This window comes from Lepus europaeus, chromosome 5, assembly GCF_033115175.1.
Source record: "Lepus europaeus isolate LE1 chromosome 5, mLepTim1.pri, whole genome shotgun sequence".
Lineage (NCBI taxonomy): Eukaryota > Metazoa > Chordata > Mammalia > Lagomorpha > Leporidae > Lepus > Lepus europaeus.
The window spans coordinates 45,616,032-45,637,918 of NC_084831.1; the positions used below are offsets into that span (position 1 = coordinate 45,616,032).

The window sequence follows — 21,887 nt, forward strand, 5'->3', positions numbered from 1 at the left end:
CCTATAGGAAAGCGGAACGGCCTGCGGGGTGGTAACAAGAAGAGAACATCTTGACTGTGATTGGTTGAGGTTTCTGCCGTTCATGAAATGAGCCTTGGCGTCCAGCCCTTTTTGTTCCCATCAGGCCCTTCGCGGGGAAGATGGCGGCGCCCAGGTAGAGGTCTTGAGGCGAGGGGGTCGGTATGGCGTTGGTGTCGTGGCCCGCTTGGCGGGCACTGGCTAGCTCTGGACAGCTCGGCCTCGGAGGATGCGGAGCCCCCAGACGCGGGGCTTACGAGTGGGGCGTGCGTTCCACGCGGAAGCCCGAGCCCCCTCCCCTCGATAGAGTGTACGAGATTCCTGGACTGGAGCCCATTACTTACGCGGGGAAGATGCACTTCACGCCCGGCCTGGCGCGGCCCGTCTTCCCGCCCTGGGATCCCGGCTGGACTCACCCAAAGTTCTACCGCTCGCCCCCCATTCACGAGCAGCCGCTGTACAAGGACCAAGCCTGCTACATCTTCCACCAGCGTTGCCGGCTCCTTGAGGGTGAGACTAGGCCCGGCGAGGGGGGGACCTTGTACCTCTGGCCAGCCCTGATCCCGGCAAGACACGGGAACTCTGCGGGTCTCGGTCTCTTCGTGTGCGAAGAGAGACCATTGCCGTCTTCTGAGAGTTGTCGGGATTAAGAGGAACGTGAATTGCTGTGCTTGTGTGAGGGAGTTCAGACGTCAAAGTGAAAAGAGCTGGTGTCTAGGCGGAGCCCTAGCCTCCAGCTCTCTGATCTGAGGCACATGGTGGACTTTTCTGAGCCCCCATTTCCTGTGAATTGGATGGTTTCTATGAAACAGTCCGTATTGACCCTTCCAGATCTGACATCCTGGAGATTACCTGTACATTTAAGACATTGATGGAGGGAGATTACGGCGGGAAAGAGGCAGCTGAGATAGTGTTTAATCTCCAGGCCTGATTGGTAGTTGTAACCAGGGAGGAACTGATCAGCCCACAGAAGTGCTGTGTTAATAGTGACACCAGCACTGCGACTCTTGGTTTTCTAGGTCAGGTCCTTTGTCAGAAGTCAGAGCTAAGATGTTTTCAACGACAGGACGGGGTTGGGAAATATTCTAGCCTGTCGGTTTCACTGAGAACAGATCACAGGTCTGGCTACAGGGGTATCAGAAATAATTTTCCTGAGTCCAGGGGTGGGGGCTTATTTACTGAGAGTCCCCTTTCCCATTCTATCTTCCTTTCCCACCAAAATCAGGGCGGGTTTAGGGAGATCCTGGAAACAAAGTGGTCAAGCTGTGTGGCAGCTGTGTTTTTGAAGGCGTGATTAGGAAAGCGAGAGACCTGGCAGGCTTTGGAGACTCAATCCTGCCTTTGAAAAACTTAGTCAGTTGAGCAACCTCTTCAGCTGCTCATTCCTGTTCCTGGAAGCTGATTTTCCAGCCTTTAAACACTTGCAGTGTCCTCACAGGGTGCTGTGAAAGATCTTCCAAGACTTGACACCCTTGTGTGACCCGGTAATGGAACACCAAGTGGCTGGATGCATTATTTTAGAAGTTAAGGTGACATTCGCTTGACTAGACTGAAAATGTACCCTGTCTCCTGCATTTGACAGCTCGCAGAGCGGTTCTGTGAAGTCTATAGTAAAACTGCAAGGTGCAGTGCTAGGAGGGCGATTGGGGCATTGTGGGGGATTGTGGATTTGAGGGTACACAGACTCGGGCTACCTTCCCAGCCCCTCTGCTTCCAAAGAATGTTACTTTTAGCAAACTCCTCTGTCTCAGAGTACCATCCTCCATTCCATAACACACTATCTCGCTTGTAAGTAAAGCTAGCACGGGGTAAAGGTGACAGTCAGTACACAGCAGCTCTAATTATTATGTATTTATATGTGAAATAGGGAACCATAAAGTTTTAATATTTTGTCCATTTTCAAGTTTAAAGGGTGGCACTGTGATGACTAGAACTCAGCTTACATGACTCTGAAGTTGTTTCTTCTGAACCACATAACCCAGAAGTTGCATTTCTGAACATTTATTTCCATTGCGATGTCTTAAAATGAGGTCTCTTCGTTCACTGCCATTCACTATTTTTTTAAAATATTTTTTTAAAATTTATTTTTATTTATTTGAGAGGTAGCGTTACAGACAGAGAGAGGGAGAGACAGAGAGAAAGGTCTTCCTTCCGTTGGTTCACTTCCCAGATGGCTGCAACAGCCAGAGCTGTGCCGATCCAAAGCCAGGAGCCAGGAGCCTCTTCCAGGTCTCCCATGTGGATGCAGGGGCCCAAGGGCTTGGGCCATCTTCCACTGCTTTTCCAGGACATTAGCAGAGAGCTGGATTAGAAGAGGAGCGGCCGGAACGAGAACTGGCACCCATATGGGATGCTGGTGCCGCAGACAGAGGATTAACTTACTGTGCCACGGCACCGACCCCTGCTGCCATTTATTATTATAAGAGATTTCATCCCAGACATAGCTTTTCAAATGAAGATATGTCCCTGCGTTAGTGTGGTATTTTTCCAGCTGGGATAGGTGCCTGCCAAGCAAAGCAGTCACCAGCCGTATGTCAACTGTGAGCATGACCATTGGAAAGAATCTGCTGTTGACTTTCAGCTGAATGTAGAGGACTGCTATGTTTACTTGATCCAGAGCCTAGGGATCTAGGTCTGTGCCTATTGCTCCCTTAAGGAAGCCAGATTTGGGGAAAGTGAATGTAGGGAGGTTTTCTGGGGCACCATAGCCCATCCCATGGGCTTTGGGTTAACCTTAATGTTTAGAGACTCAGTCATTCTAAATGGATTTTATTTTAGTTTATATACTATCTTTTCCTAGGAAATAGTTTGGGTAGCTTACACAAATTTTACAGTGCAACCAGATTAAAGTAGATAGTAATAAAACAGTGAGATGAACACGAGAATTCATTCTGTGGGGTTCTTGCTAAAGGTGAATCCCAAACATGGCAGTAAGTGTGTTAGTAATCAGCACATGGTGCAGAGCCAGAATCAGCTGTCTAGGTCAGTTGCCTGATTTTTTAAAAAATTTATTTACAGAGACTCTGCTGTGGCGTAGGTTAAGCCTCTGCCAGTGTGCTGGCATCCCATATGGACTTGAGTCCCGGCTGCTTCACTTCTGATCCAGCTCCCTGCAAATGGCCTGAGAAACCAGGGGAAGATGGCCCAAATGTCATGGTTTCACTCATGTGAAACCAACAGCCCTTGTTCACTCCCCAGATAGCCGCAACAGCCAGGGCAGGGCCAGGCTGGAGCCAGGAGCTTCTTCAGTTGTCCCATATGGATGCAGGGCGCCAACCACTCTGCTGCTTTCCCAGGTGAATTAGCAGGGAGCTGAATTGGGAGTAGAGCAGCTGGGACTCGACCCAGTGCCCATATGGGATGCTGTTGTTGTGGGCAGCAACTCTACCCGCTGTGCCACAATGCTGGCCCCCATGTTTTTGTAAATGAAGTTTTATTGAAACAGAACTGTGCTCACTTGTTAATTTTTGACAGTGACTGCTTTTATGCCATAAAGGCTAAGTTGACTAATTGTGACAAGACTGTATAGCCCACAAACTGAACATATTTACTATCTGGCCCTTTAAGAAAATGGTTGTTGACCCCTGTTGTAAAGAAAAAAACATTTTCAGTTATGCAGTTCAAATGTGTTCATGGGCAAACTACTATTGCCAAGAAAAGTTCAACTTTTTTGTGCCAAGGCCAGAGAGAGGTTCTGAAGGTCTCAGAGCACCCCATGGAATAAGTGGATTGACAGCCCTCGTATGACCCTCTTGCCAAATATGGCCGTATGTATGTTTCACAGGGTTGCTTCATACAAAAATGTTTGCTTCATACAAAAATTGGTAAAATATCTCATCATAGAATCAGGGTTAAATGAGATGTGAAAAATTATTCAAGTGGTCTCAGATGCAGGGCTCATTAGGGTATTCATGGAGATCCACAGTTTATACCCATTATTTCCAAAAGCTACGTTCCCTTGGTAAGGCAGTGTGGGCTCAATCCTGAGACCACTACCACTAAGTGTACTCCCAGTATATTTGGTAGACGTGAGCTTCTCCAGTTGGGGTTAGGGTATGGATTAATAGAAGGGATCTTGAGTGGATATTTGGCATTCATTTATCTAGTCTCATAGCCTCAGGTCCATCCAGTGCCTGTGGAATTCGGTCATGTGATCTCAGCTGTCTTAGCTACTTATTTGATTTCTTCCTGGGACAGGTGCTTTGTACCTCTCTCAGCTATAACCACCCTGCAGTAGATGGTCATTCCTGAAGTTGAACCAAAATCAGACTGTCCTAGCTTCCACTCTCATTTTTGGTTCTGCCCCATCACATGACCCAGAACAAATCTAGTATCTCTCTTTTTCTCTGTTTTTAAAGATTTATGTATTTGAAAGGTAGAGTGATAGAGAAAGGAGAGAGAGAGATCTTCCATCTGCTGATTCACTTCCCAAATGGCCATAGTGGCCTGGGCCGAGATTTATTTATTTATTTGAAAGGCAGAGTTACAGAGAGGCAGAGGCAGAGGCAGAGAGAGATTGATCTTCCATCTGATGGTTCACTCCCCAAATGACCACAACAGCTGGAGCTGAGCCAATCCAAAGCCAGGAGCCAGCAGCTTCCTCTGGGTCCCCCATGTGGGTGCAGGGGCCCAAATACTTGGGCCATATTCTACTGCTTTCCCAGGCCAAAGCAGAAAGCTGGATTGGAAGAGGAGCAGCTGGGACTCGAACCAGTGCCCACATGGGACACTGGTACCACAGGTGGCGGCTTTACCCGCTGTACCACAGTGCTGGTACCTCTGGTCTCTATTGAGGCGGCCTTTCCCTAATGTGCTGCCAGGCAGGCATAAGCAATGCTTTCTAAATTGTTTTTGTGTTTTGTGGCTGATAACCCTAAAGGTGTGAAGCAGGCTCTCTGGCTTACCAAGGCCAAGCTCATAGAAGGCCTTCCTGAGAAAGTGCTGAGCCTTGCTGGCGATCCGAGGAACCACATAGAGAGCCAAGATGAGCGTGTGCTGAACGTGATCTCCCACGCCCGTCTCTGGCACTCCACTGAGGACATCCCCAAGAGAGAGACCTACTGGTAAGTTTCCCTCAAGTCACCCAAATGTCCAACTCAGACCTTGGAGTCAGGCTGTTGCTTAATTCCCCAAATGTCTCTGCTTTTCTCCAAGCCCAGTCATTGTGGACAGTTTGATCCAGCTGTGTAAATCCCAGATCCTCAAGCATCCTTCTCTGGCCAGACGGATCTATACCAAGAACCACACGTTGTCTGCCACCTGGAATCGAGGTTGGTCATCTCTGACACCGGAAAGCCGCGGTGTGGTTTTGCCCTTCCTGCTCTAAGGCCCACCACCAGCTCTTAACTCTCCCCTTCCCGCCCCCAACAGCTTGCTTTCTAGATACCTATCCTCACTGGTCCGAGGTCCAGTTTTGTACACTCGGACGCATCCTCAGCCCTGTCTTTTTTGTTTTTAATTACTTCTTTCTAGGACTGTTAATTCGGCCATTAGCAGTCAGCCCTATCTTGCGTGCCTAAATGGCGAAGGCAATAATAAAGCACACGCGGTCTCCGCCCCCACAGCACTCATGTTCTGCCGCAGCGGCCTTCTGTCCCCATTCCTGCTTCTCTGCTCTTCCACGTCCATTTTCTTTCTTTCTTTCTTTCTTTCTTTTTTTTTTTTTTTTTAAAGATTTAGTTATTTATTTCAAAGAGTTACAGAGAGAGAGAAGCCTTACATCTGCTAGTTCACTTCCCAGTTGGCTACAGTGGCTGGAGCTACGCCAATCTGAAGCCAGGAGCCAGAAGCCTCCTTCGAGTCTCCCACGTGGGTGCAGGGGCCCAAGGACTTGGGCCATCTTCCACTGCTCTCCTAGGCCATAGCAGAGAGCTGGATTGGAAGTGGAACAGCCGGGACTTGAACTGGCGCCCATATGGGATGGGCAGGTGGTGGCTTTACTTGCTATACCACAGCACCAGCCCCCTAAGTCCATTTTCAACATCACTGCTCAAGTGGTCTTTTGATAGTGCTAGTCTATTTCAAATCCTTCACTGTCTCCCAGTAGCATAAAACACTTAAGGTGGCGTTCAGGACCCTCTTTTTTTTTTTTTTTTTTTTTAAGATTTATTTGAAAGGCAGAGCTACAGAGAGAGGTGGAAACAGAGAAAGAGAGGTCTTCCATCTGCTGGTTTACTCCCCAATGGCGGCAGCAGCTGAAGCTGAGCCGATATGAAGCTAGTAGCCAGGAGCTTCTTCCGGGTCTCCCATGTGGGTGCAGAAGTTGGGCCATCTTCTGCTGCTATGGGAAGTATCTTAACAAACAGATCAGAGTTTATGCATCCACAGATGTCGTATCCATTTTTTTAGTACACAGTGGGGGAGAACATGTACTAATTAGGTGATAGTTTGTTGACTAACCCATTTTCTGTGTGTAGGAGAAAACCACCTTCATCCGTCACCATCACACTGTGCTGTGACTGTACCTACAAGCTCAAGCCCCTTCGGAGGAGGCTGAGCCTCCACGTAGACTTCTCTTGGGCCAAACTCAAGGAGTCTTCATAGGCACATTTTGTCTGGTGGTGGCCCGTGGCCACCTGTGGACCCCTGTCAAGGGGTGCACGATGACGGGCTCAGTGCTCAGTCACATGGGAGTGTTTTACCTTGAACCACCTGCATTGCTGGGTAGTGTAAAAGCTGACCTGACTTTGGTGGGCTTTCTGAGCGGCCTGGTTTTGTTCCCTCTATTGTTGAGGTCGGCCCTACCCTTTCCCTGGGTTTAATAGTTCCCCTTAGCCTCTGGTCTCAGGGCTTCTGTGTCCTGCCTTCCCTACCACATCGTCCTTGTCCTCTGGAGTCATTTCTCTAAACTCTGCCATGGAGTCAGGTGCCCCTGTGGCTTTCTGCATGTCACCCCTCGCCCCCAGCCAGAAAGTTTCTTCCCCCCCTTTTTTGCCTGCAAAGTTCTTGCCCAGTGGTTTTCAGCGAGAGACAGTTTTGCCTTTAGGGACATTTGGCCAATCCTAGAGACATTTTTGATCATCATGACTCAGATAGGATTCGGGAGGGACAGGAGAGAGTTCTGCTGGTCTCTGGTGGGCACAGGACACCTGACATCCTGCCATGCACAGGATGGACCACCCCCCCCTCCCCCCTTCCCCACAAGGTTTAAGGTATGTATAGTGCCAGAGTTAAAAACCCTGCTCTTGGGGCTGGTGCTGTGGTAGAGCAGGTTAACGCCCTGGCCTGAAGTGCCGGTATCCCATATGGGTGCCAGTTCGAGACTCGGCTGCTCCACTTCTGACCCAGTTCTCTGCTGTGGCCTGAGAAAGCAGCAGAAGATGGCACAAGTGCTTGGGCACCTGCACCCCTGTGGGAGACCAGGAGGAAGCTCCTGTTTCCTGGCTTTGGATCAGCACAGCCCCAGCTGTTGCGGCCATCTGGGGAGTGAACCATCGGATGGAGGACCTCTCTCTCTCTCTCTCTCTCATTCACTCTCTCACTCTCTCTCTCTCTCTCTCTTCACTTCTCCTCTCTCTCTGTAACTCTGACTTTCAAATAAATAAATAAATCTTAAAAAAAAAAAAATCTCTGCTCTTGTCCATCCTTCACGTGTCGTTTTAAGGCATTGCTTCTTTGGAGTCAGTTTCCCCACCTCTGCTCTTTCTGAGTATGACTCTTTTTGTTGCAACACTTTTACTACCTGGAAAGCAGAGAGAAATTCATTTCCCTCTGGTCTCCCCGCCTTAGAGCAGATGCGGATCTGAGCCCCCAGAGGCCACCAGGCCCTAGGGTTTATTGGGAGTGGAAGCAGCATGTAGGCTGCATGGGCTCCTCCATGGGGGAGGATCCAGGGTTATCGTCCTAAGCAAAGCACTGGGTTCTGTGACTGGGCCGATCATGTAGAAAAGCTGTAGATGGCTTGAAGTGTGTGGGGCATGAAGGCTTATGATTGCTGAGTCCAGAAAAGGCTTTAGCCCACATCAGATAAACCATACCTCTCCCTTTTAGAGTCTCTTCTCCTTCGGATACGTGGTTCCAGGGGAGCCCAACTAAGTGCCAAGGATCCTCTGCCCCCCATCGCCTCCAGGGAGGAGGTGGAAGCTACTAAGGATCACACCCTTGAGACCTTCTACCCCATATCTCCCACGATCGATCTGCAGGAGTGCCATGTTTACGATGTGAAAGATGACACAGGTGAGGAGCAAGGCCTTCGGGCCTGGGTGTGGTGGGAATGGAGGGACAGAGCTACGAGAACTCCCAGGTGCCTGGCACCTTGCCCATCCTAAGTGGCAGCCCCAGAACAGCTGTTGTTGTCCCCACTCCAAAGGCAAGAAAGCTGCCACTCGGGGAGGTGAAGTGGTTTGCACCACGGCTCACTTTGCTTTTGACCCTGAGCAGTAGTTTTTAATGGGTGGTTTGAGGGGCTTTTGACCAAGCCTTTTCCTGTATTCATTGGTCCCTTGCTAACCCTCTTTCTCTCCACCCTGCGACCTCTGGCCAGCCTCCTTCAAGAACTGAGGAAGCCCCTGGACACTGTTAATCCAAACAGCACCACCCGCTCAGCCAGCCAGGACACAACAAGCTGAGCCGGGCCCCTTTCCTGCTGCCCGTTCTGACCTCATGCGTGGTGGTGTCTTCCTCGAAAACCTTTCCATCTTCACAACTTGAGCCTAGCTCAGATTCTCCCTGAGCCTTTGCCACAGCCCCAACAGATCAGCCTGACTCCAGACTGTTTTCTCTCTGGTCCATCTGGTTGAAGACTCCACAGTAGCCTTTCTAAAAAATACCAGTTTGATCCCATCTCTCTCCGTGCTCGCTTCCCTCTTGCCTGTTGGCTACAGTTGGAACATCATATGAGGGCTCCTGGTTGGCCTCTGCCCCTCTCCTACTTCATCTCTTCCTCCTGCCCCCCTGCCACCTTTAGTCTATCTGTGCTTAGCACTTTGTGCTCTTTCTCAGTAGCCTGCTTTGGTACTACCTTGTCCTTCTGCCTGGAACTCTTGCCCTTCATTCCCGTGTGTCCCCAGCCTGTTAACTCTTCATCTTTCAAAATTCACCTTGGCAGTCATTTCCTCCCAGAAATGCTTTGTGGTCTTCCAGTCTCGGCAGGGGCCTCTCACAGTCCCTTGATTCACCTTGTATCTTCCATTTAGAAAAAAGAAATTATTCATTTATTTACGAAGCACAAAGAGAGACAGAGCTCCCATCTGCTGGTTTACACCCTAAATGCCTGCAGCAGCTGGGGCTCCATCTCCTATGTGGCTGGCAGGAACCCAGTTACTTGAGCCCTCAGCACTGCCTCCCAGGGTCTGCTTTAGCTAAAAGATGGAATCAGGAGCCAGAGCTGGGATCAAACCCAGGTGTTCCAGTATGGGATGCGGACATCTTACTGCTAGGTCAAATGCCTGTTACTGATATTTTGGAACTGAATTTTGCAAATGGTTTGCTTTCTTTTTAATGATTACCATGACTTTGAACTTCTCCCCCTCTTAACATCACTGTCATCTGTGTGCTTGCATGGGACAGAAAGGGGTGGGGGAGAGCTAGTGTGCAAGAAGCACCTGTAGCAGGTCAGCAAGCATTCTCTGCGAAGAGGCCAACAGCCAGTGTTTTAGGTTTTGCAAACACGTGTAGACTCCACCACAGTTGCCCACAGCCATCCGTAAACAGTGAGAGTGGTTGAACTCCAGCAGAGATGTTCTTCGCAAACACAGGCAGAGGCAGAGGCTGGATCTAGCTGGCAGGCTGGAGTTTGCCAGCTGAGAGCTGTCGTGGTAATGTGTCCTTGCACTGAGTCTCTGGGTGCCTGCCCTGGGCTCAGGTGAGGTGGCTGTGCTGAGGCTTGGTACAGCTCTCAGTCTTCACCGTGCCTCCACACAATTGTGTATCTTGCAGGATTCCAGAAGGGCTATCCTTACCCCCATCCCCATACCCTGTATTTCCTGGAGAGAGCCAATTTACGGCCCCACCGCTTTCAACCAGATCAGCTGCGGGCCAAGATGATCCTGTTTGCTTTCGGCAGCGCCCTGGCTCAGGCCCGGCTCCTCTATGGGGTAGGTATGTGGGGAAGACTGTTGAGCTGCTCTCCATGGTGTTGGTCTCCTGCCTTAAGGGCACCATTCAGAGAAATAAGTGCTTGTGGCTAACTATGTTGTCTGGGGAGAAGCACGTGCAGTCACCTTGGCGAGGGGCACTGCCGTCCCCCCGGGGGCCGACCGTGCCTGTGCGTTACCTCCATACAGTAGCCTCGGGTTTCAGTGAGATCCCTGGCTCCCAGGCTCTGCATCACAGGGTGCCTCACAGCGTGCCCAGCACTCCCCAGCAGGCTACTGTGGCCAGACTGGAAGCTTCAGCTGGGTGCACTCTAGCACTCAAGTCTGTTCTACAGTGACTACAGGCAGCAGAAGGTTCTGTGGCAGGTGAAGGAAGAGAAGCAGTAGAGGTGGCCCAGGCCTGTCTGCCAGTCATGATGGGGTCCCTTGGTGGTAGCCCCTTGATCTTGAGAAGAGTGGGTCCCATGGTGAAGGATGGAGGCTGAGTGATTATCACAGAAAGCTGTCCTGCGATTGGGGGAATGCTGGCCTGGGAGCAGACAGACATTGGATTTGGGTTCTTTATGTCAGTGTTCTCAGAATACAGTTCTGGGTTAGCAACAGAGCCTCACCTGGAACCAGTGAGAAACAGGGACTGTCAGACCCACTGTAGCCCTGCTGGCTCGGAAACCCTGGGGTTGGTGTCCAGCAGTCAGTTTTCACAAGTTCCCTAGGTGTTGCTGGTACAGGCTCAAGCTTGAAAGCCACTGCCCTGGACGTTGAGAGCAGCTGCATTATTTAATACAGCAATCCTGTGTGGCTGACATCATCAGCTTCCTTCACAGATGAGAGACTGAGACACGGGAGGTTAAGTAATTGCCCAAGGTCACACAGCTAAGCAGCTGGCTCATCTTCATGTGACTGACATGTGTCTTTGCAGTCTTGGGAAGATTATCTTCATTCCGATTCTCAGCTGGAAGACCCTGAGAGGTTGGGTAACTTGCCCATAGTCCCACAGCTAATGAATGGGGAACAAGGATTGGGTCTGAGATTGCTCTAGCTCTGAAAGGTGTGCTACCTCTCAACTTGCTGTGGAAGGAGGCAGAGAGTCACACGCCCACGTCCCAAGTTTGCGGGCTCATTGCATCTCTGTGCCAGCTTTGCCAGCAGAGCCTGGGTAGCGACACTGCCACTAATTGCCACCCAGTTGGGTAGGAGAGGAGGCCTCCCCGATCCCCTCCAGGTACAAATTATTCCTGGTGATGTGAAGTTGAGCAATTACGGGAAGAGCCTCTGTGTAAAAGGTAAAATTGCTGAGAAATTTATGTACTACCTGCAGTTTTATTGATCTGTAGAGGGAGATAAGAGTCAATATAGAATTCTCGGCTAACACTCACAGGCACTTTCTTTTTATTTATTTCTCATGCAGCTAAGAACAGGTATTTCTAAGGCCAACAGCCCCAGTGTGGCTCCCAGTGAGGTCTGACATTAGCAGTTCCTGATGCTGGGTCAGCCCTGGAGGGGTGGACGTCGGCTGTGGTCTGAGTCGCGGATGGCCTGCTTTCTGGGGCCTGCTCGTGGGCTCTTTGTTCCGGAGCAGCAGTCACCAGATGGGATTGCTGCAGAGGCTCTCCGTAGCTTAACCACAGGGACGCTGGTGAGAGCGAAAAGAGGTCCCACTCTCGGATTCATGGGGACACCAGGTGTCACCCAAACAGTAGGATTTCAAGTGGCTTCGCACTTGAGGTCTGATCTTGGCTCACACCTCATGAGTAACCTCTGGACCTCAGTTTCTGTACCTGCTAAGTGGGAGTGTACCTCTAGGTTTCTGAGAGTAGAGGTGACTCTCAAGCTGGCAAGATGCCCAACCCTAGAGGCCTTCTGCCAATGGTTTAGTGTTATTCCTACCACCAAGTGGCACAGACTCAAAGAACTCATCAGTGGATGCACCAGTGGTGAACTTCTGGCGCTGGCGTGGCTGGTGTTGGCCAGTCCACATGCTGAGCTGCAGTGAGCGTGGGGAGCTTGGGTCCGAGCAAGGCGGAGTGGTTCATGCACAGAGCGTAGCCTGAGCCAGTGTGAGGGCCACTCAGCCTTGTGACTGTAGACAAGTCACTCCACTCCTGTGAGCCCCAGTTTCCTCCTCTGTCAAATGGAGTGAGAATGAGATGATAGTTGGTAGCCAGCGCCACTTTTGTCCATCAGGTAATGCTGGGGGCACTGAGGAGTTCCCGGCGTTAACCTCCCAGCTTGCCTAACTGACCTTTGCAGCTTTCCCAGTCGTCATGTCTCAGTGGCGGGAATTGCTGCTTTCATATGCTCATGTTGAAGAGCAGGCACCCTGGGGCCTTGAGGCCTCGCAGGCCAGGCAGAGCCAGGCAGGCCAGGCAGAGCCAGGCAGAGCCAGGCAGAGCCAGGCAGGCCAGGCAGAGCCAGGCAGAGCCAGGCAGGCCAGGCAGAGCCAGGCAGGCCAGGCAGGCCAGGCAGAGCCAGGCAGAGCCAGGCAGGCCAGGCAGAGCCAGGCAGAGCCAGGCAGAGCCAGGCAGGCCAGGCAGAGCCAGGCAGAGCCAGGCAGGCCAGGCAGAGCCAGGCAGAGCCAGGCAGGCCAGGCAGAGCCAGGCAGAGCCAGGCAGGCCAGGCAGAGCCAGGCTCTGTGAGGGAAGCCCTGGCCCCAGACTGCCCTGAACTCGAAACTTGTTCTATTTTTTATTGCCCAAGGTGGCAATTAAATGGGAGCAGATGTTTTACTTTTTATTTATTTAAATTTTTCTTATTTTTTGCAGTAAGAGAGAAAAAGAGTGCATTTCTATCTACTGGTTCACTCCCCAAATGCCTGCCAGAGCTGGGGCGGGGCCAGGCTGAACCTGGGAGCCAGGAGCTCAATCCCGATCTCTCACCTGTGTGGTAGGCACCCAGTCGCCTGGGCCATTGCCACCGCTTCCTAGGTCTGCATTAGCTGGAAGCTGGAGTTCGGAGTAGAGCTGGGTGTTGAACCCATGCCCTCCAGTGTGAGACACAGGTGTCTTAGCCACTAGGCCTGACACCTGCCTCAGGTTGAGTGTTCTAAAGGACAGAACTAGAAGCTGCCTGTCCTTGCTGTTCCTTGCAGTCTACAGTCTCTGATTGATTTGACTGTCCCCTTTCCTGTCAGAATGACAGCAAGGTCCTGGAGCAGCCCATAGTGGTGCAGAGCGTGGGCACGGATGGGCGGCTCTTCCAGTTCCTGGTGCTACAGCTGAACACCACAGATCTTGACTCGAATGAGGGCATCAAGAATTTGGTCTGGGTGGACTCAGACCAGCTCCTCTATCAGCATTTTTGGTGTCTGCCAGTGATCAAAAAGAAGGTGGTTGTGGTAAGTCCAGATGCGGCCCCCCAATGCCAGGAACAGGGCCATGACCCGTCCTGCCCAGGCCAGCCTGGGGTGGGTTGAAGCGGTGCTCCGGGAGGAGAGTCCTGGCTCTCAGGACTGCAGCCCAGGAGGTCTGGCCACAGGGCTACTGCCGCCTGCCCGTCACCTCCTACACAACACCTTACCCCGCATCCTGGCCCCGCCCTTCACTTCAGCCACTGCTGCCCACTGCACCCCACCCCATAGCCGTGCCTCGCTCCTTACAGCACTGCGCTGGGCTCTGCTGCTTCGTGAACTGGGCTGTGCCCTCTGGGGGGAGGCCTTCTCCTTCTCCCCATCCCCCATTTCTCTTTCATCCTGCAAGTCTTATTTCTCACTCCCGGAAACCTTCCCTGATGGCGCCATCCGCAGCTGTAGCCTCTCTGCAGGGCCCCAGCTGTCGCCACCCATGTGCGTGTTTTCTCCTCCCCCACACCGAGCTCCAAGCCCAGCCAGTGCCCCAGTGATGCATTCATTGGTTTCACTCGGATCCTGAACTTGTCCCCTGGCACAGTCACTGCTACCCCATGCTCTGTGGACAGAGCCCAGGCCTGCTTTTGGAGCAGTGGGCAGCGGCATCGTTGACGTCAGTGCTGGGTGGAGATGTGAAGCGGGATTGGCCCCCCTCCTGCACCCTCTGTCTGCAGCTCCTCTCTGCAGGATACTTGGTGCCAGGCCCATTGTGGCCTGGCCAGGTTGCTCCTGCGTAACTCCCCAACTTTGCCTCTTGCTACTCCACGCCCGCCGACTGCACCCTGGCCCCAGCTTGCCCCTGCTCTACCCGACTTCCCGTGTCCCTCCATAATGGTGCCTGTGATGCCGTCTCCGAACTTCCTTCCTTTCCTTCTGGCCCATTCTGGTTGCCCCTCTGTGAGGGAGAGTTAGTGAGTTAGTAGTCACTTCTCCCCTGCTTTCTTATACCCTTCTCCTGTCTTACAGTGAGGTCTGTCACCTTATCGTCACTGTGGAGAACCTGACTCCAAGCTCCCTGGGGACAGGAACCAGTTCACGTTCTGCTGGGTCTTCAGCACTGGGCACAGGCTGGGGCCGAGAGTGACAGTGGCTGCCTAACCAATGGATGTGGAATGAGGGAGGGAGGAGAGCGTTGTGGGGAGTGGGCAGCCAGGCCCTTTGTTCCTCACATTTGAAGTGGGGGGGGGTTGGCTCTCAGCAGGGGCTGAGCTGCAGGTTCTGGGATGCCCCTGCCCTCTTCTCCAATGTACCTGGTAGCAGCTCCTCTGCCCCTGCTTAGGCCTGGAGAAGGGTGGGGTGGGAGAAGGCTGCATAAAACCAACCTTTGTTTCATCTGCTTTGTCGTGGTGGTAGGATCCTAATAGCTGTGTTCTTTCAGGAACCTGTTGGACCGACTGGTTTCCAGCCAGAGACGTTCCGGAAGTTTTTAGCTCTGTACTTGCATGGTGCTGTGTGAGTGAGGACCACCCTGGGGCCTGAATGCCCCTGAAGAACTGCACCCTGGTGGCCTGGCAGCCTGGCCCACTGGTCTCATGGCAATAAAGAGGTCTTGCATTGCTGTGGAGCCTGTGTCGGGTGAGAGTGCTGTTGGAGGGACCCATGGGTCCGTGCCGTGGTCCCTGGGGGTGATGCAGATGAGTGTCTCCTCTCCGAGTTTCGGTTGCTTCGTCTGGAGCTGGGGGCCTGCATGACTGACTGGTCTTGTCCTGGAGACCACAGGGGATGCAGTTGTGCCGTCTGCCTCAGCGCTGCTTGGCCGTGGGTGTTAGCTCTTCCGGAGCTGGATCGTGCACACAGCACGCAGTAGCTGCGGAAAGGCACGGGGTACTCCCTGTAGGCCTCTCCCTAGTGCCCTGGGGAGGGAATGGTCTGCTCCCGCCCCTGTCTCTGCTGCCTCTGTTGGCACTAGCGACACCAAGCCCTGCTCTGGGTCAGGCACCTCACGGCAGACTTATTTAATCTCCACATAGCCCTTGCGAGGTACATGTCACTTCCGTATTCAAGGCCCGTACTGAGCGCCTGGGACGTGCTAGACACAGCCCTGGGCCCAAGAGGTGGTTTTAGGAGTTTGCCCAGTGTCACACGGTTGTTGTTTCAGGTCAGCTTCTCAGGGAAACACCTGCACCTGTGCAGGAGGCGGCAGCCCGGGGGAGGAGAGAAGGAGGTGTCGGGCTGCCCTGGCCCTCTGCCAGGCCCTGGAGCTGGTATCCTACCCTGAGCTTCTCCACAGCGCCCCTGGCCCATCACCACTTCTGGGCGTGCTGCTCCCCACTGCGGGGAGGCCTTGGCTGAGGTGGCTTTGTTGGGCTGGGACCGCTGAGAGCAGTTAGAGCGGAAGCTTCCAGCAGCAGCTGGAGGAACTCTGAAGAGAGCCCTGAGAGCATGCCCAGGCCCACAGCTGGGAAGTGGCTGCCTTGTGTGTGGCCTGTGTTTGCTGCCCAGGCTCGTGCTGTCCCCACTTCACACTGTCCCTTTCTGTGAGGAGGCCTTGAGGGGCTAGGGCAGGGGTAGCAGCAGGAGGGATGGCAAGGAGAGGTGACCACTAGGAAAGCAGAGGGGTGAGGGGTCCAAGCGAGTCGGGGAGTGGCTGGAAATGGGTGCAGGAGGAGCAGGGCTGTGGCTGGAGTGACCTGCACATGAGAGGCCTTGAATACCCACACCCCAGGCTTCCCAAGGGAGGCCATCTGGGGCCAGAGCATTCGGTGAGCCCTCCCATGTAAAGGTGAGAACAGTTACATTTACATAGGTGAAAATTCAGAGAAGGGTCACCATTATCCCACCTGCAGCACAGCCCCTCGTCCTTTTCCCTAAGGACAGCCACAGCAGAGAGGTGCTGAGGTGGTATTGGGTGGGCTGTGCCTACGTGCTCGCCTGGGGTCTGGAGATTGCAGATCTTGCCGAATCAGCACGGGGGTCTGCCTTGTCCTTTGGAACAGCTTTGTCTGTGGGTGGATGTTCGGGCAGTCCAGTGGGTAGTTTTTACAGATGCTGCTGCAATGAGCATCTTTGTTCTTGCGTCTTGGCCATCGGCAAAATTCCTGACAGAACTCGCTGAGTGGAAGGGATTTTTTAAGACCACTGGTGGGAGTACAGAGGATGAGCTGGCGGGATGAGGGGGCCACTGTGCTGTCCTCGGGGTGACAGTGATGACTTGAAGGGTCCCGAGCAGGCCAGGTCCCTAGGAGACTGACTGAACTGGGGTGAGAGGGGGAAATGAACTTGAGTCCTGATGGAGAAGCACAGAGGCTCTGAGCAGGGGCAGCCAGTGGACCCTGCCCCGGGGCGGGGCCAGCCTTGGAGCCCAGCGCCCACTGCACTTCCCCAGCTGCAGACAGCAGGCAGGGCTGGCAGCGCTGGCAGCTTTTATCCTTCCCAGAGGGGAGCGGGGCTCAGAGACCACAGGATGTGGTGATAACTGCCCCTCCACAGATGTGCCCACTTCCCCACAGCCCACTGTCCGCCCTCCCCACCTACTTTCCTCCTCACACATAGCAAGGAGGAAGCACAGGGTGGCATGAAGGCCCCAGGTTGCCCAGAGGAGCCTGGAGCGAAGAAGCAGGAGCAGCAGGTGGGAGCAGGGGCCCTCCCCTTGGGAGCACGTCTGCGAGACGCATCTCCTGGTCACAGTGCAGTGCCTGGTTCACTTCAGCAGCCTGCAGCCGCGGGGACAGTCCTGCCCTCATTTCCCACAGCCTCCCAGATTCCAGCTGCCTGCTTCCCCACCGGCCACGTGGGGCCGCAGTAGCTCTCCTTCAAGTTTCCCCACCTGTGGATTGGAGGCCATATTTGGCCAAGAGGTGTCCATGGACCGGTTCAGAGTCTCCAGGAGCTGTGCAGAGGCTGCACTCTGGGACCTCATGTGGGCTGCCCTCAGTTCTCTCCCCAGGCTGGTTCAGGCTGGACCCCAGACAGGTACTTCCTCTGTGACTTGGCTGGCAGGGCTGTGTCAGCTGCAGATTTAAGGTTGAGGCAGGAAGAGGACAGGCTCCTCTTGGACCTTACTTATTTTTTAAAAGATTCATGTATTTGAAAGAGTGACAGAGATAGATAGCATCCGTACACTGATTCACTCTTCAAATGCCCACAATGGCCAAGGCTGGGACAGGCCAATGCCAGGAGCCGGGAACTCCCTCTGGGTCTCCCACGGTGGTGGTGGGAACCCAAGTACTCGGGCCATCATCCAGTGCCTCCCAGGTGCACCAGCAGGAAGCTGGATGGAAAGAACAGAGTAGCCTGGAGTTGAACTGATACTATCCTATGGGATGCTGGTGTTTCAGGTGGCAGCCTAACCTGCGGCACCATAGGGTCCGCCACATGAGGGAGGACAGACTGGAATGAGGTATGCATTAGGGGCAGGCGTTTGGTGCAGTGGTTAAGCAGTGGGATGCCCACGTCCCATATCAGTGGCCTGGGTTCAAGTCCTGGCTCCTCTGCCTTCTGATTCCAGTTTCCTGGGGTACACCCTTGGAGGCAGCAGATGACAGCTCAAATGTTTGCCTCCTTGCCACCCACTTGGGAGTCTCGGGTTGACTTCTGTTTTCTTTGGTAAGATTGATTTATTGGGGTCGGCGTTGTTGCACAAATAGTTAAGCCTCTGCTTCTCATGCTGGCATCCCATATGGGTGCTTGTTCGAGGTCCAGCTGCTCCTCTCGCTCTTCTCCTCTTGCTGTAACTCTGCCTTTCAAATCAATCAATCAATCATCTTTTCCCCCCTAAAGATTTATTTATTTATTTGAAATGCAGAGTTACAGAGAGGCAGAGAGAGAGAGAGAGAGAGAGAGAGCTCTTCCATCCGCTGGTTCACTCCCCCAAATGGCCACAACCGCTAGAACCGCACTGATCCTAAGCCAGGAGCCTGGAGCTTTTGGGTCTCCCATGCAGGTGCAGGGGCCCAAGCACTTGCGCCATCTTCCACTGCTTTCCTAGGCCACAGCAGAGAGCTGGATTGGATGTGGAGCAGCTGGGACTTGAACTGGCACTCACATGGGATGCCAGCACTGCAGGCAGTGGCTTTACCCGTTATGCCACAGCGCCAGCCCCCCCCCCCCTTTTAAATTAGTTATTTGAAAAAGAAGATCCTCCATCTTGCTGGCTCACTCCCCAAATGGCTGCAACACCTGGGGCTGGGCCAGGTTGAAGCCAGGAACCAGAACCTTCTTTGAGACCTGGGTTTTTAACAGACAAATATGTGTTAGAGTGACAGGAGGGAAGGTGAGGCTGGCTGGGAGTGTGCACTGCAGCGGCCTGGGGGCAGTCATGGACAGCTGTGGCCCGTGTTTTATTGGGGAGCGCGCTCTAGAGTCATTTGTAGGAAAGCAAGGATGGTGCAGGGGGGCAGAGGGGAACTGAAGTCCCCATTGACCCTGTAGAGAAGTGTGCAGCCCAGGGTTGTCCTCGGAGTCCCACGTCAGCCACTGGCCCCTGGCTGGGGAGGCAGTTCCCCGGGCCTAGGGCAGCTGCCAGGAAGGGCACAGTGTGAGAGTCAGCAGCTGGGTAGGGGTGCTGGCCTTCACCTCATGGGGTAAGGCACACTGCCCTGAGTCACCAGGGTCGGGAGGGCCTCTGTAAAAGGTGGCGTTGAATGGGAACTCAGTGCAGGGTGGGAAGGTCCCAGGGGACAGTTCCCGTTTGGCTGAGGCTGCTCTGGGCCGCAGACCAGTTGAGTCTGTGGAGACCTCTCACAGCCCCATACTGGGGAGGGACTTTGAGGTCCACTGGAGTTGGTTCAAACTCCAGCCCAGCCTCTAACCTGGGGCTCCAGGACCCAAGCCTTCCCCCTACCAACTCTAACCGCCTCTCCTCCCGAGCTGGCTTACACCTTCTGGTGGCCGGGCACTCACTACTTTGGATGCAGCCCCTTGGTTTGGCCGCTCTGGCTTCTGTCAATCCTTGTAGCTTTAACTCGAGGTCCCAGCTGCCCGCTGAGGCCACCCCACTCATCTCCTCCCAGTGGGGCCACTGTCCTGTAGAGCTGTGAGGTTGGCTTATGTGCCTCAAAGCCCAGTAGCTCTGTCCACCTCCCTCCTGGCTCTGCTCTGCTTCCCACCACAGGGGCCACCTCAGTCAGCTTCTGCAGGCCACAGTGAACGCAAAGTGGAGCCTGGGAGACTTAACTCTTCAGCTGGGCTGAGAGGGGCAGGTAGGGCAAGGCCAGCCCCCCCCTCCCCCCCCCCCCGGTTCCTGACACTGAGTTGTTCATTGCCACCTGAGGTCTGTGTCCCATACCAGCCACCCCCAGGTGGGCTACATCTCCCCACTCAAAGCCACATCCAGGGAGTGGGCTTGCTGCGCATCTGATGCCTTAGAGCCCAGCCTATCAGGAGCGACTGACCCCTCCCAGCTTCCTGTCACTGCCGTGCCCCCCACCCCAATGCATCCACCCACACACATGACACACAGTGGGCCTTCTCATTGCCAGTTGGGCCAGTTAGGGAACCCCCAAGGGTCAAGATCGTCCTTGAGGGACAACCCAACAATTCAGCACATTTCCTAAGTACTCCCTGTGCCTGGTGTGCTCGGAGCTACGGATCCAGGAGGGAGTCCTCCCAGGCTGCTGGCCACAGGATGGAGTGGTCAGCCTCCTTCAGCTCTGCGATAGTCCCCCCTTTCCCTAAACCCAAGCACCTTACCCTAGGTGACAGTAATGGGCCGGGGCGCTAGCACTGAGCGCCTTCCAGGGGTGCCTATACTCGCCAGCATCTGTTACTCCGTGACCATTTCCTGCACACCTCCTGCCGCGGGCCCTGCGTGTGCTGGGGCTTTTGGGAACAGTGACAGCTCAGACACGGTCCCTGGTTAGAGGAGCTCCCAGCCTGATTAGGGGAGGCAGACACTGAACCCTGACAGCCTAGGGGCCCTGGGGACCCAGAGAACCCCCAGCCTAGCTCCCTAAAAGGGCAGTTGGAGCGCATGCCAGGAACAAAGGCTCTCTCTGTGGTCGCGGAGCTAAAGTTGTAGCACAAAGTGCTGAAGGGTGCGAAGAGAAGCCTTGGCAGGGCCTGCCTTGGGGAGGAGGGAGCACCTGCCCCAGGGCGCCTCAGTAGCGGACTGCATGCCCTGCTCGGTGCTCTGTGCCTCCCTTGCTCGACCCCTGGGGCACCTTGCTCTCCCATCCTCCCATCCTCTGTTCCCCCTCCTGCTGCCCTGATCTCTCCCTGCTCACAGCCGCAGGGCCTGTGCTGGGGCCCCTCCCCCACTCACTCCCTGGATGACCTCAGCCAGCCTCATGGTGTCCAAGCATCCAAATGCCAAGTCTCCTCCACCCAGACTTCCCAGTGATACCAGCACTGGCTGTCACATTGGCCTCCCAAATTGAGCCTGCCCCCCGACTGACTGGTTCATGCTGTATCCCCCGTGCTAGAGTGATCTGTGGCATCTACGGGGAGCTCAAAACACACGAGGATGGATGATGTGGATCATGGATGATGGATGATGGATAGATGGCGGGAAGGAAGGGCTACGGAGGCACAGGAGGGCTCTGTGGCCTTGGAAAGGATGAGAGGGAGGCAGGAAACCAAGGCGGTGGCTAAATGTTTAGACCCCAGCTGCCAAGGACTGGGGCGCCACAGCTGCCTGGGAATGGAAGCAGCAGCCCCAACCTCAGGCAGAGCGGACTGTCCACCTTTAAGTTCTCGGGCTGCTCCTTTGTTTCCAGCTTGAGGCCCACTGGCTGCACCACCTGAGCCCAGCACTGGCAGAGAAGGGCACCGCTGCCTCCACGTCTTCCTGTCTGCCTGGCTGCTACACCCAAACCCAGGGCCCTGGAGCTCTGCAGAACAGCTCTGGGACAAGGCCTGAGCCCCAAGAAGTCCACTCCATGTCTGGATTCTTGGCACACAATCCCTACCTGTCACCTGACAGCAGATGCCGGGGGACAAGGCGGGGTTTCCTTAGACTCCCCAGGGAGCCCTGCTGGAGTCCCCGTGCCTTGGCAGCTGCAGAATCCCCCAGGCCGTTCTGCTGTCAGCCAGTTTGTGGCTCCAGGGAAAGGCTCTGTGTATGTATGTGTTGGAGAATCAGGTAACTTGGGAGAGCGGTGACTGTGGCTGCAGACTTCAGCCAGGCTCCTCCCCTCCTACCTAGGTTCCAGTGATGGCCTCAAACGTGGCCTCATGTGGAAGGAGTGGTGCGACACTCCTCCTCCTGCCCTCACCACTGGCTGAATCCTTAGCAGCCAGGCCCGGTAGGGCCGCGTCATGGAAACACTGGTGAACAGGACACAGCCCTTTCCTCCAGGTCTGCCCCTGGGGAAGGCCAAGCCCGACCCAACGCTCACCAGGGCCGTCTGTGCGGTGCAGGGAACTGCTGGCCACCGAGGTCCACGGGCTGAGAGGCTGCAGGGAGTGCTGTGCTGGTAGAGGTGGGTGGTGGGGTGCACAGTGGCAGGGCTCTTAAGGCCTGGCCATTTCCTGTCCTGCACCAGGGCACCCCCTCTGGGGCTCCTGCCTGGGCTGTCTCTTGTTCCAGGAGCACAGGTGGCAGCCAAGGGCCT

General features: G+C 54.3%; 1 protein-coding gene across 1 annotated transcript; it reads left to right on the plus strand.

The window, feature by feature from the left end:
* The first annotated feature begins 116 nt into the window (after positions 1-116).
* MRPL37 (mitochondrial ribosomal protein L37) lies at positions 117-14,954 on the plus strand. The gene is made up of 7 exons (XM_062191388.1): positions 117-528; positions 4,898-5,081; positions 5,173-5,288; positions 8,008-8,193; positions 9,895-10,052; positions 13,183-13,386; positions 14,774-14,954. The coding sequence occupies exons 1-7, from the start codon at positions 183-185 to the stop codon at positions 14,849-14,851; spliced, it is 1,272 nt and encodes a 423-aa protein (XP_062047372.1). The 5' UTR covers positions 117-182; the 3' UTR covers positions 14,852-14,954.
* Positions 14,955-21,887: the final 6,933 nt, after the last annotated feature.

Bases quoted from the DNA above. Each gene is read 5' to 3' on its own strand.
- MRPL37 (XM_062191388.1), top strand. From the start codon at position 183: ATGGCGTTGGTGTCGTGGCCCGCTTGGCGGGCACTGGCTAGCTCTGGA. The intron at 5,082-5,172 runs GTAAGTTTCCCT...CTTTTCTCCAAG, and splicing joins CCCAAGAGAGAGACCTACTG to CCCAGTCATTGTGGACAGTT. The intron at 8,194-9,894 runs GTGAGGAGCAAG...TGTATCTTGCAG, and splicing joins CGATGTGAAAGATGACACAG to GATTCCAGAAGGGCTATCCT.